Raw genomic sequence first — 16,028 nt, 5'->3', positions numbered from 1 at the left:
TTAGTTGATGTCAAAGTCAACCCACTGTTGGTGCACAAAAACTAAGCTTACTCAAGCTAAGGTTAGTTTTTGACTGAGAGGGAGGGAGGGCTTTATTCTCAAAGTGACATGGCAATGGCTTCAACAAGACTGTAAGGGAGATAAGTGACATGGCAATGGCATCAACAAGATTGTAAGGGAGATAAGTGATTTTTCTCTCTATGTATAAATCTCCTTAAAAGCAATATAAAGACTCCCTTAGAACTGGTTTTCCTCTTGTGAGATTTTCCAGGGTCATTAGACCAAAACAAAAGTGTTAAATTTATGTGTGTGCTTGCAATTACATCTTGTATCAGTTGTGCAAAATATTAGATAGTAGTCCTTTGTTTTCAAGTTAAATGCAAAACTAACACATATATCAGTGATATGTTCATTATGGGTTTTGGCATTAAACCATGCAAAAGTTTGAAACGGGGTTGGGCTACAACAATGCATAATTTTCTACACGAATTTGGTGAGTCTCTCCACCACATTGTAAATGCAATCCTTACCTTGTGCTTTGGGCAACCTTGTAATGAAGCCCATTGAGATGCTCTCCCATTTCTGTTTGGGAATGGGTAGAGGTTGGAGAAGACCTGTAAGATGCAATGCTCGACCGTATTTTGTTGGCATGTGATGCATTCTTTGATGTATCTCATCACTTCTTCAATCCCTTCCAAGAAAACCATTTTCGAATCTGTCAGTATGTCTTGAAAAAACCCTGATGTCCAACCAATGGAATGTCATGTGTGATCTTCAAAATCTTCTCCTTGAGTGCGGACTCAAGAACTAAGTATATTCTATCCGTATAATAAGTAACACTGTTAGCTAGTTTGTATCGGTCATCTTGGATGATCCCGTCAATAATTGTGCAAGCAAACTGGTTCTTGGCATACTCCGCTGAGAGGTGAGCCTTCCAATCTTCTGTAAGCTCTATGAGGGCACATGCTGTTGGTTTCCTAGAAAGTGCATCGGCTACAACATTCTTCTTTCCCTTCACATATTCAATATCAAAATCATAAGCTTGGATCTTGCTTACCCATTTCTGCTGCCGCTCGTTCAGGTCCTTTTGTCCCAGGAAATGGCGCAAGCTGTTGTGGTCTGTCCTGACTATGAGCTTGTTTCCCACTAAATATTTTCTGAACTTGGCCAAAACATGCATGATAGCCGACATCTCCTTGTTGTGTATTGAATAAAGCTTCTCCGAGTCTTGAAGCTTTCGACTTTCAAATGCTATAGGATGGCCCTTTTGCATTAAGACAACCCCTATTCTTTCTCTTGATGCATCACATTCTAATATAAAGGGTTGACTGAAATCGAGAAGGGTCAAGACTGGAATTTGACCACTCTGCAATCTACACTTGTTCACTCGCTGCAACTGAAGAACATTACAATCATTACTGTCAGTAGGTCACTGTCACATATCCAATGCACTGTCAAGAAAATCTGTCACATCAAGCGTTAGGGTTCCAATCACTGTCACAATCATAGTAGATCAGTCACTGTCCAAGATTATGTCAATCAAGTATTGTCATACCATCAAGCCAACATCCACACTGTTATCATTAAGAAACTATCATGTACGAGAAACACTATCAGGTACCAAAAGATACTGTCAAATGCCAAGTGCACTCTTATGTATATCACTATCATAACACTATTAGATTATTGTCAATCACTTCTGTCACATCACTGTTGTAGTCATCACTGTCATCAAGAGGTATAGATAGTGCAAACCCTAACAGGCTATCAAGGCAAGTGTCACTAGTGTTATACCCATTGATATTCAAGGTAACACATCAAGCTTGCTGTCATATCACAGAGAAGATCACTGTAGCATATAAGATTATTGTATTCTGTAGAGTCAGTTGTGTAATAAGCCCACAATCACCCTGTCACTGTAGAATGTCATCATCAAGAAGGGACAGTAAAAATATTTTTTTTATCACAGGATCATTGTCAAGGAAACGTTGTCCCATTAAAGGAGAAACTGTCATGTCAAGTTATGTCGGATATAGGTAATCTGCCCTGCTCAAGCATCAACCTTCAACAATGCTTCAACACCCTAACTTTGTTGTTGACAATCCTATCCTTTGATCATGTTATAGATGGAGTATTACTTTTAAGTGTAACTACTATTAGGTCACTTGTACTCTCTCAAATGCACTTGTTTGAGTTGACTAAACTTTCACTATAAGGTAACTGTCACCAAAGGCCATTACAATATATACATATTATTGCAGCAGAGGTTACTATAGGAGTTTAACTATGGCTTTCCATTAAGATCATATGGTCGCTCTATGAAATGCCACCCTGTCACATTAATGATGACTGTGGAAATCCTTGCTGTAAGAGTGCTATGCTTATCCAAACCAATGTTGCACACATCGCGATCGGGATTTAATCGGCGCCGGGAAAAAAGCGGAAAAAATCGTTAAAATCGGGAAAAAATCGGAAAAAAGCGGGAAAAAATCGTTTGGCACAAAAATATTCATTTTTTTTCAATTTTTTTCAATTTTTTTAATATCTAAACCATCTACAACATAAAATAAATACATTGACACATAAATATGATAAAAAAACTAATATATAAGATGTTCAATATCATTTCTAGCGCTAAAATCACACATAACATTGAATCATGTCCTGAATAGTAAGTCCTGAGTCCCAAGTCCAACTCAGCCTCAAAATATCAACAAAAAATATGATAATGTATCTCATCATGTCATAATGTCATATACAATAAAATGAAAGTCTAATCCTATTGATTTCCTCTGCCCCTCTTGCGAGAAAATGGCACAACTTTCTCTTTCCCTCTAGATGTAGAAGCTGGTGCCTGTGGTGGTGGAAATGGCAGTGGAGTCTGACGTGCTCTAGAAGCTGAAGAACTAGTAGTAGCAGCTACAGGAGGCTGAGGTGGACGGAGACCACGTCCTCTACTGGTGGTAGTGGTAGCCCGGGTAGCCCGGGTAGGCGGTGTCACCTCCTCCTCCTGCTCCTCCAACTCCTCCTCCTCCTGCTCCTGCTCCTGCTCCTGCTCCTCCTCCTCCTCCTCCTCCCCCTCCTCCTCCCCCTCATCCTGCACTAACCAATCCTCAGTGGGATCCATGAGAGGCCTCTCGGTCTCAACCCTCCATTCAGCAGTGGTGTCAATCCCATCCAATGAGATGGCTTCCGTATCAGGTGTCTTCTCTAGTTGTTTCACCCACAATCGAAGATTGTAGTAGACATAGACCATGTCATTAAGTCTATGGGACTCCAACCTGTACAAAGTTCATGAAATAATAAATTAATAATTAATATTATAAAAAAAATATTGTTTAAAACTTTAATGAATTCAAAAATTTATTTGGAAATTTGCAATATTTTAAATGTTTAAGTGTTAACCTATTGCGCTTCTTGTTGTGTATTTTTTCAAATACACTCCAATTGCGCTCACATCCCGAGGAGCTGCATGTTTGGCTGAGGATCCGCACGGCAAGATTTTGCAAAAGGGGGACTCTGCCACCATACATCTTCCACCATGCGTCTACAACAAAATTACAAAGAAAATTTTAAATAAACATAAGAAAAAAATGGAATTTGAAGAAACAATGAAATTTGAAACAAAGTTACAAAGTACATACTACATAGTACAAACTAAAAAATACCTGGCATTTTAACCGTCCTATCAATGACAGCCATCTCAAAGCCAAATGTGCCAGCTGACAACTTATATTGCTCAATTTGTCTAGAGACCTCCATACGTTCTTCTGAAGTTCTCACCATCTTCTGGACACAGGTTAATAATCCTTCCACGACCTCAACATCAAAATTAAACCCACATGCATAAGAAAATGCAGGGTTCAGGAAAAGGCCAGCAACATGAATGGGACGATGGAGTGTGTTGTTCCATCGCTCATCAATGACCTTCCATAGAAGGAGTTGTCTCTGGAACCCATCATCTCCCTTGTCATCATAGTAGGACCGAATGGCTTCTTTGGCCCTATCCATGGCTTCATACAAATAGCCCATTGCGGGCTTCTCACCATCAACCAACCGAAGAACCTTTACCAAAGGTTTTGTAACAGCGCACACCTCCTGCACTCCCGCCCAGAAGTCCTCCTGGTATGAAACTAGTCTGCAGACGGCCTCTCCTTCTGGTTTGCGGCTCATTGACGAAGCACGCCACTCCTCTGAAAGAAACATTCTCTTCAAATCCCACATAGAATTCAAGAGGGATTGAAGAGATATGAAACTCGTCGCAAACCGTGTAATGGCGGGGCGCACCAACTCTTTGTTGTTGGTGCATTTTCTCATCAAGCTAAGCACAGATGTGTGATTGTAAATAAATTTTGTGATGCTTTTTGATGAGTCAACAACCTCTTTGACAAAGGGAATTTTCCCAATGTCCTCTAACATCAAATCAATACAATGGGCAGCACAAGGTGTCCAAAATAAAGTAGGATGCCTGTCCATAAGCATTCTACCAGCAGCAACATAATTTGCAGCATTGTCCGTTATGACTTGGACAACATTTTCTGCACCCACCTCCAAAATAAACACATCCAGCAAATCACATAAAGTTTTTGCATCTTTCATTTGATGAGTTGCATCAACAGATTTGATAAACATAGTCCCCAAGGGACAACTAACCAAGAAGTTTATAAGGGTTCTCCCCTTTTGGTCAGTCCAACCATCTGACATAACAGTGCATCCTGTTTGTGCCCATGATGCCCTAAAATCCTCCAATCTTTGGGTGCAGTCACGCTTTTCATCTTGAAGAAGCCGGCCTCTGAAATCATGAAGAGAAGGGAGTTTGTACCCCGGGCCAACACTGGCAACAGCATCAAGAGTAGGTTGGAAAAATGGATTATTCCTTATAATGCTGAAAGGAATATCACTCCAGAGGAGAAATTTTGTCATCAACTTGTCAGCTTTTTCTTTTTCAGTTCTTTTTAGCATTGAACCAATAGTTGGTTGTGAACCAGGTGTGGTTCGAGGAACAAAATATGATGATGCAGCTACCGGATTGACTGACGCTGCAGTAGAACATGTGCCACTTGGCCCACTTCCTTCAACTGACCTTTTTAGTTGCCTTTTGAGTTCTTCTTTGGCGTCTCTAGTGTGCTCTAATTCTCCCAATGCTCTCATGGCTTTTTGGATAATTTCAGCATTTGTCTTTAGACAGGGCCCCACATCACGTCCAGGGATTTGTGCAAGGTGGAACTTCAACCTGTACACCCCCCCGAATATTTCCTTTCCACACAACTTGCAATACAAGTTTTGTCTATCATTCGGAGTTTTAGGGTCACCATATTCCCAGAAAGGATCCAATTTCCTTGGCATGTTTGTTTTTGAATTTTGAATTTGCAAACCTATGGAAAAATAAGGATTAGGAAATAGGAATTTAGGATTACATAAATGATAATAGTAAATACAAATTACAATTTAGCATTTGCAAAATTACAAGCTAATTATTTCCAAAATCCCAATTTCTAAACCCAAGTTACCCAACCAAATGCCAAAAAACAATGAAAAATAAAAAAAAATAAACAATGTTTAAAGAAAATGAGAAAATAAAAATCAAAAATTGGTTCTCATAGTCATAACAAATAACCCATCCCAAATCAATGAAAAATTTCCAAAAATTCTTTAAAAACAATGAAAAACAAAGTTTTTATAGAACCAAAACAAAAAAAAATTAATCTACATACCTGGTTTATGGACAAATTGGCGATCTTGGCTTGGATTCCTCCTAAAATCGCTTCGATTCGCTCCCACAACCGACGGCAACCCTCTCCCTCACTTCTTCTCCTTCTCCTCTGCGGCGGACTGCTGAATGAATAAAAAAAAATTCGTTTTTTCCATATAAAACCCCGCTGCCGCGCGCCCTCGCGATTTTAAGCGAAAAAATCGCGATTTTATCGAAAAAATCGCGATTTTTTCAAAAAATCGCGATTTTTTCGATAAAAATCGCTATAAAAAAAAGAGGCGATTTTTTGGATAAAAATCGCGCTTTGAATCGGCGATTTTAAAAAATCGCGATTTTACGATTTAATCGCGATTTTATCGCGATGTGTGCAACACTGATCCAAACGTAAAATTTTTTACTGCGGCTAGCGAGCTATGACAAAGTACACAGGTGGGTCTACAAATTTGACTTTTGCATGATATGTGATGATGGAACCTAATTTTGACACCCAAAAGAAATCTTCAATCAAGCTGTCTTCAGGCTTTAATCAAAACAAGTCTACAGGATTGAACCCTAACAGCTGTGTAGAGGATTGCACAAGTTGGCTTGTTGTAGAACTATAGGTGATGATGTATGAGTAGTTTTGCAAACAAAGCTTTGAAATATGAGGCTAGATTCTTTAATTTGCTTCAGTATTTTTCACAATGATCCACCAATTCCTCTTATAAAGATTCATACTATATGTATTCACCATTCACTCAATTTGGTGACTTAGGAAAGTGCTTGAGCTTTCAATAAATGACAAACAGATCTTCAATGAGTGAGCCCAACACGAGCTGCCTCCTAGGGCCTTCATTTTCATCACAAAAACTAAATGATTCAAAGTTTTTTGACCTGTAGTGACTGATTTCCCTTCAAGCTTCAGAATACAGACTTTAGGGTCTCTTTGCTGTCTATTGATGATACATTCCAGAACCAAACTATAAATGAAGAGGAGCCAAACAAAGTACTGCAGTGATTTGTGACCTCAGCTGCTTTTGACAGGGGCTTAAAATGAAGGCCACATAGGTCACTGTTCCAAACCCTAACTAGTCTTATGCACACAGGTGTTTATACCCCTCAAGAAGGCCGTCTCTTCTTCAACAAAACATTTAACCCTCGTTGTTCCAGAGAGAAAGGTCACCAGGAATTTGGTGCTGATCTTCTTGCAATAGATCACTCTTCAAAAATTTTCGGTCTACATGCCATAAAAAGATTACCCAACGAATCCCGGAACAAAGATAAAAAATTCAAAATGCAATAATTCCCTGAGGTGCCAAGGTGAAGCCTTCTTTCATCGTTCAGAGATGTAGTATAAGACTGCAAAGAAAAACCCTCCCTGACTGAGCCTTTCTCAATAATTCTTTGCTATTCTGTACAGGCGCCGAATATATTGTTTCAGAGCTATTAGATTATCGTTGAAGTTCATATGTATCAAGAGCTATATGGAAAGATTATTATATAGATTTTGATGTGTCCTTTTTGTGGAAGCCGACTCATATTTTTGAAGCCATTGATATTTGAACTTCAAAGTTTTGGATCAAAGTGTCACGTGAAGCTAGGGTCGACTTGTGATTAAAATTAAATTTAAAGGGAATTTTGAAACCCTGCAACAAACTCCAAAAGTTATAATAGTTCGTCAAAAGTACGTTGAGTCAATGGGTCCCTTGGGTACGCTAAGTCCTCATTTTTTAATTTTTGTTTATTTATTATTATTATTTTTATTTTAAAACATGAAGCCTTAATCTTGCTTATATATATATATTAATTGAACTTGAATCTTAATAGTCCTTTAACCATTATATTAAACTTATTCAATTTCTCTTTGACCTTTGACTTGACCAAGGTGATGGTGCCATATGGTCACTCTTTGGGGTTTTTGCTCAGAGGTTGGGAGCTTCAACTTCAAATGAGAGTATCTCTCAAACCGGGAGGCCTCTCAAGGTGTGCCACATACCACTGGAATCGACCGACGAGGATATTAAAGGAAAACACAGTAATTTACTTCTTCAAAAACTTCCAACAAGTGTGAGGTACATCCTTAGTCCAGGGAACCCAAACTTAGAACAAGGGTTTCCAACCGCCCTTTCAGTGGAGCTTCCAACTTGATGTAATTCAGACAAATATAAGAGCGTTCATTAACAATTTGACATCAATGACAAATGCTTAGTCAAAGTCAAACTCTAGGGTTGACACCAATGACAACACCATTCAATAATATCAGGCTGTCGTTACCTTGAAACCCTCTTCGCTGGTTATCCCAAATAGATTTTGCTTCAAGAAAATTAGGGTTCAGGCTGTGCATGCACTTCGGAACCTTCAGACAAGTGCTGTGCCGCAATTTCGTTGTCCTACCAAGGACAATTAGAGACCTCGCTGCCAGGACCAGAACCAAATCAAGAATTTCACTGCCTTAGATCAAGAACCAACCCATAATTTCGCTGCCTTCAAAGGCCTTTCTTGTTCCAGAACAAAATGAGTAAAAAATAGAAAAAGGTCAAATAGTGTAGAATCTTTCACAACTGAAATTGACAAGGAGAAAGGGGTCTAAAACCCTCAGAGCTAATGCTCAAGAAACAATTGAATTGATCCACACTTGATGCCCAAAATGAATTCATCGCTCTCATATTTATAGATTTCCTAGAGGGGCCTCTTCTTCTAAAATGATTGAGTAAACTTCACTCCAAGCCCCAACTTTGGGTTTCTTCGCCCAGCTGCCCCAAAACTTGCCCAACAGTGAGAATTTTGGGGTTTTTCTCCTTATAGAGGACTACAGCCTATGGGGATGGATAGGATATTTTGTCACATTCGTCCTCAATTTGTAGAGGACGTTAGTAGTTACAGATTTTCACTGGCATGTGTGCAAAAGTGGAGTTGCAAGTGATGTGGCTAGATGGTGATCTAGCAGTTTACTTCTACATTCATTTGGGCAAAATATAGACAGAGTGATTATTGAAAGGAATTGGGAACAAAGGTACTCATGCAAAAGAGTGAATTAGGAAATATTCTGGAATTTGATCTTCTCAAAAGCCTTGTCTTGCATCATCCCAGGAATTTTTCTTATAAGCTTCTTATCCAATATTTACATTTTAGTAATCATGTTAAGTACCCAACTTGGCAATCACCATGCATCCTACGAATTGCATTTTACAGTAGTTAGTAGGTGTGAATGGTACTTCTAATTGACTTACCAATGTAACCTTGATATCAAATATTATGCATAAGAAGGATCAAAGGATGGCAAAAGGTTCTCTATAAACATTGCTGTGGTAAGTTTCCAGCTTCCTCTTCTTGTCTTTGCAAACGCGGGTCCCATTTCTTTGTTGTAGTTTCTTGTACCCAAGTGTGGTTGTATTAGAGACCATTCATCATCACTTGCAGCCTTGTTTGATTTGTAACCAAATGTTGTTGTATTAGAGACCTTTCATCGTCACTTGCAACCTTGTTTGATTCGTTTTTCCCATTTCTTTCCAGGCTGGTTTATTATTGGTGATGTTACAATAGGAGGATTTTATTCTTGAAGAGAAGCATTTGATAGTTTCTTTTTCATTTGTCGTTTCCTTAAATGCTGAGTGCTGTTGTTTTTTCACATGATTATATTGCATATGGTTATATACCTGTTTCTAATATGAGAGTGCACATGTTCATTATACAATGTTTGGTGTTCACTGGTCAGTGTTAAGGATCATATCCATGCGGAAAAGGTTTCAAGTTCAAGTTCTGAACCTGTGGTCAAATCATACTAAGTAAGTCCTTTGCTTCTCATGGGCATGAACAATGGGAGCGTGCCAGCTTCTCAAGTGTGTATTTCACAATTATTGTACTTTCCAATTGTCATGACTTGCCAGTTCTGTTAAACACTTTCTTAGATGTTACTATGAAGAATTTGTTGACAAGATTGTTTTGTTAAGAGAGCGACATTGTTAAATAATGTACTTTTTCAAGGTTTGAAGATTTTAAGATGAAGAGTCTGATGTATCCGAGTTGTGTCAAGTTATAGCTTTGGAATTTATTCATCCTCATTCATGATAGTTAAATGCAGTAATCTTTGTTCTTACAGCAATGAAAGTTTCATGGTAATGGATTTTGCATCATTTGATCTGTAATGCAGTACAACATTATAAAGGGAGGTTTGAACTGTTGATCCTTCATACTTGTTAAGAATTAACTTACTAATAAAGTAAAAATGTCTTAGATTTGGGCTCTTTATATATGGGAGTAAAGTGCACTCTTATTGAGAAGCGGTAACTATTGTTGTATGTGCAACATATTTAATCTTTTCACAATATTTCTGCTAGCAGTTATACCCAATGCCATGTCTTTCAAGTGATTGAAATGTTTGTGATCTCTAGCTTCTTTCTAAATGATTGAAAAATTAGACTGTGAGAGTACAACATGTCAAGATATTATCTAAAAGCACCATTAGGTGCAAAGATAATAGAGTCGTCAATATAAAGTTGAGACATGAAAACCAAATGACAGCTAGTCTGGATGTTAAATTTTCACTGTTAATCCTGATGAGAGCATTCTATTGTTGTGTAGATCCCAACATGTGCGCTGGCCCTGGTCTAAGCTCAGCCTAGATCTGAAAATAAATAAATATTAAATTTTCACTATTACCAATTGGCATGAAATACCTACAATAACCAGCATAATTATCAACTATTGCAAGATTTGTGTTGATGAGGATGGACCTCATAAACTCATAATGTGATATGACCACTTTGCCATTAATCCACATGCATATGCCCATGTTTGTATGATATTAATAGTAAAATTCAGGCCAAAAAACTTGAATGGCATGGTGCGACTTCTTCCTCGTACATATCTTCTTCCTCAGATACCTCTCGTTCACTTGGACATCATCTTCACATGCACGGGTTCCTAAATTTGCTGTCTTCATATATAAGGTTAAAGTGCATTCTTGTTGAGAAGCAAATTAAACTACTATTGTATGTTGAACAAAATGTCTCAGGCATAGGGTCTCATGTACGATGAAAGTATGTTCTTGTTGAGAAGCAGATTAAACTATTGTTGTAGGTTGAACAATCTCAATATTTTTCACAATATTTCTGCGAGCAGTTATACCAAATACTATAAAGTTTGTGATTGTGTGAGTACAATATATCAATATATTATTCAAAGGCACCACTGGGGCAGCTAAAGTTCAGGCACAAAATCCAATGGCAGATAATGTGGATATTTAACCTTGCTATTTCCATTATGGATGAGATCCAAATAATAACCAGCCTCATTATCAGCTATTATAGATTGGAGTTGACGGATGGACCTTGAGATGCACATAAAGCAACCTGACCACTATGCAATTAAACCATGGGCTTATGTCTATGTTTATACTTTATATGACATTAATATTGAACTTAGAGCCAAAAAATTGCATGACGCTGTGAGATTCCTTCCTCGTAGATAACTCTCCTTTGCTGGAAATAATTTTATGGGTTTGGAGGACTTAAAACAAGGAAGTACATGAGTATAAAGGTTTGGCCATATCAATTTTATCTGCATTCGCCTATATGGCCTTTTAGGGAAGCCCATAAGAAACATTTGTTAGACATTTGCACCTCATTTTTGTACTTCATATTGAAATCTTTTCTTGTATGGAAACATGGGAAAACTAGGACATTAATTGACACTATATATATATATATATATATATATATATATATATATATATATTCATTTGAATTTGTATATTATTTTTTATTTATATTTATTGAATCTAGAGGAATTGGTAACCTATCAGGGTTACTTGGGCCAGACCTAGGTTCAAATTCGGCTGCCACTAAAACCCCTAGGCTAGTGCCAACAACCTGCAAGCCAGCACGTAGCAGAAAACTTATGACTTAGCAAGAGCTGAGGTGTCCCACCTGGGGCATCTACCCTCCTAGCTTTATCATAATGGGTCTACATGTGACTCTACAGGACTAGAGCCTAGGTGGAAAGGATCACAATCAGTTTTCCCACCCATTCGGGTTAAATGCATGTGACTGTAGTTTATTGCCTTTGGTTAAAATGCAATCAAAATTTAATGGTACACTCCTTAAGTACTCTTGTAGATTGCCACAGTAAGGGCTGTGTTCTGCTCATGGTCCATCCCATAGGTAAATTTTTATAGTTAGTCCTTGTGACTACTCTACAGAGACACTGTGCCTTCTTTCATGGCCCATCGTACCCAAAAACAATGCAATGTTTTCTTGCATAACTTGCATTTGGCATCATCAACAACAAATAACAAGAAGTCATTCATAAAACTCGGGCTAAAATTATTGATTGTGGTATTGAATATTAGTGATCGGCTACTTCTACAGTTATTCATATTGTTGGATATTTCCAGAAGTGAACTGTGTAATTGATTTGGTCTGTCCAACGTTTCAGATGGTTACTCCATCCATCATGATTCATAATTACTGAATATTACAAATTGAATCATTACCCAAAAAAAAATTCTAATAGCCACGCATGCCTGACTACTAACCAATCATTCTTTTCCCCTAGCTCCTAGCCACACATTTTTATGTGTTTAAAAAAAACCTTTTAGCGTCAAATGTGGAATTCTCTTGTTGTCTCTCTGATGTTGATTTAGCTTCCTTGCATCGAGTCTTTTGACCTATAAGTACATTATTTCATTTTTGTTAGAGGAAATACTGACTTGTTTGTGTTGCATCGGGCTATAACTCATTCTTGTGGTTGTGATTTCTCTTGTTTCGTTCTTGCGGCTATTCTGATTTCTCTCTTGTTACAACTGCATTTGTTTAAAATGCATCTACTTCCATTTCGAGTCATCGCACTTTGTTCATGCAACTCGTAGAATTTGCAGAATCTTTCTCTTACCCAGGTCTTTGTTATGTCTTGTAAACGACTTAATTAAATATCACCAATACTTATAAACTCACTGTATATAACACAATTTTTTTCCTGATTTTCTTCAACTCTTTTTGTTACCATGGAAACCACTTAACTCAATAGTGCCAAGTTGTTGTTTTTATTTTTTTGATAGAAACAAAAATTTGTATTAAATTAACAAATCTGCAAGAGGTTGCAGCTACCACATCAAAATTGGGCTTTAATATTTGATTTTGTTACCATATATTTGATTTGAAAGTGTCTTTTGGCTCCAAAGAACCTCCTTCCCCTTTCCGCACCATCCGAGTTCCTGTTTTTACAAGTGTAGATACAACAAAACTAATAAAATTATGCAAAATTTACAAAACATAGAGTATTAACTAAGTATGAGCAACATCTCTGGACCCAACATCCTTTGATTTTGGAGGGTTGGGAGATTCATATATGGAAAAACTTGCTCAGCTTGATTGGCATTGCTGCTTGAAATTGATTGATCTGCTGAGTTATTGTTTAGAGAATGTTGCAATTCTTCAATTTTCTACCTTAGACTTGCTATTTCATCTTCATTCCTCTGCATGGTAATTTGATGATATATAAGTATCTCCATTATTGAAGTGAGGCTCGAGACAAGCTGACTGCAGGGTGTTTCAGTCTGCAATTGATTGATTTTCTCAAGAATTTCCCCATGTTTGTTTTCAGATTGTCTAGCATCTTTGCAGATTCTCTGTTTTCATTGATGGGATGGAAGGGCCTGTTGGCTTTGATTAATTGACTTCTTTTTCACTTTGCTAGCCTTAATCGGGGTTGGATTTCTAAGGACTATATTCTATTCAATTCTAATGGAAAGAGGAATGATCCTACTTGAGAAGAGCAGAGAACATAATACAAGAGATAAGTCTTGATCGAGTGGAAGTGACCGAGAGAAAATAAGAGATAAGGCTTGACAAGGTGGAAGTGATAAGCCCCGATAGAGTGGAAGTGAGCAAGAGAAGTAAAGGACTTAGGGGCAATGAATTAAATCAAGTTGGGCGTTTCTCCTAGCATCATAACAGGGTATCCTAACAATACAAAGACCACAGATACCAGCTGAGACATTGACCTAGAATACAGTACCTTTCTTGACAGTTTCCTTTTTTCGCCACTGAGCCGACACACTCTAGCCTAGCTAATTCTGCTGATGGCTCCTTCTTCTGCCCTAGAGCTATTGCTTTTGGTTAGCAAATTCCTTTGATACTAGAGATTTGCGCTAGCTTGGTAAATATGTCTGATATAGCTTGAATTTGTTGACCTAGGAGATAAATTCGTATATGAGCCATGTTGATGGTGCTGGACCTGCCAATATGTCAGGGGATCTCCCCGGTATGAAGTCCCAACTAGACCTCAGACCGTTTGGAGTAGGAGCCCCAACAATGGGTAGTATGATATCACCTTGACTGCGACTACGCGCAGAGGTAAGTAAGATGTCCTTGTTGGAAGCAAGGGTGTGACCTTGCAGCGAGTCAGGGAAGGTGCATGAAAGACTTTAACACACAAAATGGGAGAAGAGTGCGCCCCTTAGAAGCTTGTGATAACACGCAACTCGAAAGGGAACACACGAGCTGAAAGACATCACGAGATGGAAAGTGGAATAGTTGACAATCCAAAGTGATGAGTTACACCAAAAACACGCTTCGATAAGATTCATACAAACACATACGGAATAGTCCATACATACATGCGTAAATTACAACTACATACATCGTTAGAGTAACTAGAATAATCGAACTACAATAACAATATATGCATGAAACGTGCTGGCTCTGTTATATTAAAAGAGTGAAAGATCCAATCATACATACAACCATGACAACCACTAGCCCCAATAGTGGAACGTTACAGTCACTGCCGCCTGCTCCTCCAAAGAGATGTACTCGCTCTGCACTGTGGAGAAGCCAAGGCTCGTTACAATACACTCCAAGCTTTCTCTAAGTTATACCTATCAGAAGCTTGGCTCCCAAAAGCCCATACAATGAGTTATGAGGTTTTATATATAACAAAGGGTGGGGTGACCCTTGACATTCCCCTTTGTGACTCTTGAGCTACCCTCATGACTCTTCAACTTACACATGACTGTTTACATTCTACTATTGACACTTGGTCTTTCACTTTACAACATGTTTACAATACAATCTGCACATGTACCCATGTGAGACAAAAATGGGCTTGAGTAAGCCATACAAGACATCACTGAGACTCAGACAACTGTGGGAAGACTAACTCGTTGACATCCTCTTGGTGATCAATGGTGGCGAACTGATGCCAAGCTTGGTAGTCTGTTATGGTGTCCGCGTACTCCATGGTGACATCCTTCTGAAAGCGAACTCTTGCCTTTGTTGCATCCGGGTACACTGATTTGGCACCTCTGTCCAACTTGTCATATAGCATGCGCATCATGGTCTTGAGTGTAGTTGGACCAACAACATACTGGTGCATAGTGTCTGCGCTCATATGAAAATCTACGTTGGTGGCTATGCGCATCAATTGCTTGAAGTACATGTCCAACTCCAATTGGACTTGGTTCTTTGCTTTCACCTCAGTGAGTGTGCTAATGGATGGGATCGCATGTGTGCGCACAATGACATCCATGCTCCTGAACACTCGTGCATGTGAAGCCTGTAAGTTGGTGATGAGCTGTGGGAGTTCCTCATAGTTCCGGATCTGACTTCGGATGCATGCCTTCAACTCCACTACCTTTGGCTTCATCATCTTTGGCAAGTACAATGGGGCTCCCTTGTACCTCATTGTCCATATCTAAATGTGATTGACAACAATGTGTGTCTGTCAAGATGCATGCTGTCCTAGCACAGTGCTGCTACCAACCATTAAGATGGACAATTGACTTATGCATGGTGACAAACCTGAAGTACAACTTCCACATGATTGTCTCGAGAGACAATACTTCATCAAGTATCGCTTTCTTCAACTTTGCTCTGGCAGATGCTGTGGCTTGCTCTTCTCTCTTCTTGGCTGCTTGCAACTCCTTAACCATGCACTCGTTCTCAACTATCAAGAATCTCACACTTGAGCTGGTGGCTTCGACATATGCCTTTGTAGCATAGGCTAATGCAACTGGGTGTTTGTGCACATCGGACACAATCACTCGTTCTTAAAATTGTGCAAGAGATGCATGGACATCTGAAGTGGACACTTTGCGCAACTGCACAACTCTGTGTTGTGACTCGTCAAAGGATATGTCGTGCACATTTGCTTCCAGATTGTCTTCAGGGATTTCAATGTCTCCTTCATCACTTGGGACTTGCTCTGCTCCCGCATCTGGTGAAGCCGACAGAGTGACCTCTGGGCCTTTGGGCATGAGGTCTGTACCCTGATCGTGCTCCAGCGGAACCACATCCATGTCCATTTGCTCCAACATCTGTTCAATCTCCTGAGCAAA

General features: G+C 38.9%; 1 protein-coding gene and 1 long non-coding RNA gene across 2 annotated transcripts in view; one reads left to right on the top strand and one right to left on the bottom strand.

Annotated features, from left to right (window-relative positions):
* Window positions 1-9,925, top strand: part of LOC149156757 (uncharacterized) — a 133,370-nt gene extending 123,445 nt beyond the window's left edge. Inside the window, exon 2 of the long non-coding RNA XR_016262331.1 lies at window positions 9,408-9,925. This is a non-coding gene — a long non-coding RNA (uncharacterized LOC149156757). The remainder of the gene's footprint in view (window positions 1-9,407) is intronic.
* On the bottom strand, window positions 3,071-5,530 carry LOC149156758 (uncharacterized). The gene is made up of 2 exons (XM_089445207.1): window positions 3,406-5,530; window positions 3,071-3,281 (listed from the first exon to the last, which is right to left on the bottom strand). The coding sequence occupies exon 1, from the start codon at window positions 5,344-5,346 to the stop codon at window positions 3,658-3,660; it is 1,689 nt and encodes a 562-aa protein (XP_089301333.1). The 5' UTR covers window positions 5,347-5,530; the 3' UTR covers window positions 3,071-3,281; window positions 3,406-3,657.
* Window positions 9,926-16,028: the final 6,103 nt, after the last annotated feature.

This window comes from Pinus tabuliformis, chromosome 9, assembly GCF_031772625.1.
Source record: "Pinus tabuliformis cultivar Carrire ecotype Pingquan chromosome 9, CPIR1, whole genome shotgun sequence".
NCBI classification, from domain to species: domain Eukaryota; kingdom Viridiplantae; phylum Streptophyta; class Pinopsida; order Pinales; family Pinaceae; genus Pinus; species Pinus tabuliformis.
This window is presented reverse-complemented; position numbering and strand designations above follow the sequence as displayed.

Coding starts and splice junctions, on each gene's coding strand:
- LOC149156758 (XM_089445207.1), bottom strand. CDS start 5,346: ATGCCAAGGAAATTGGATCCTTTCTGGGAATATGGTGACCCTAAAACT.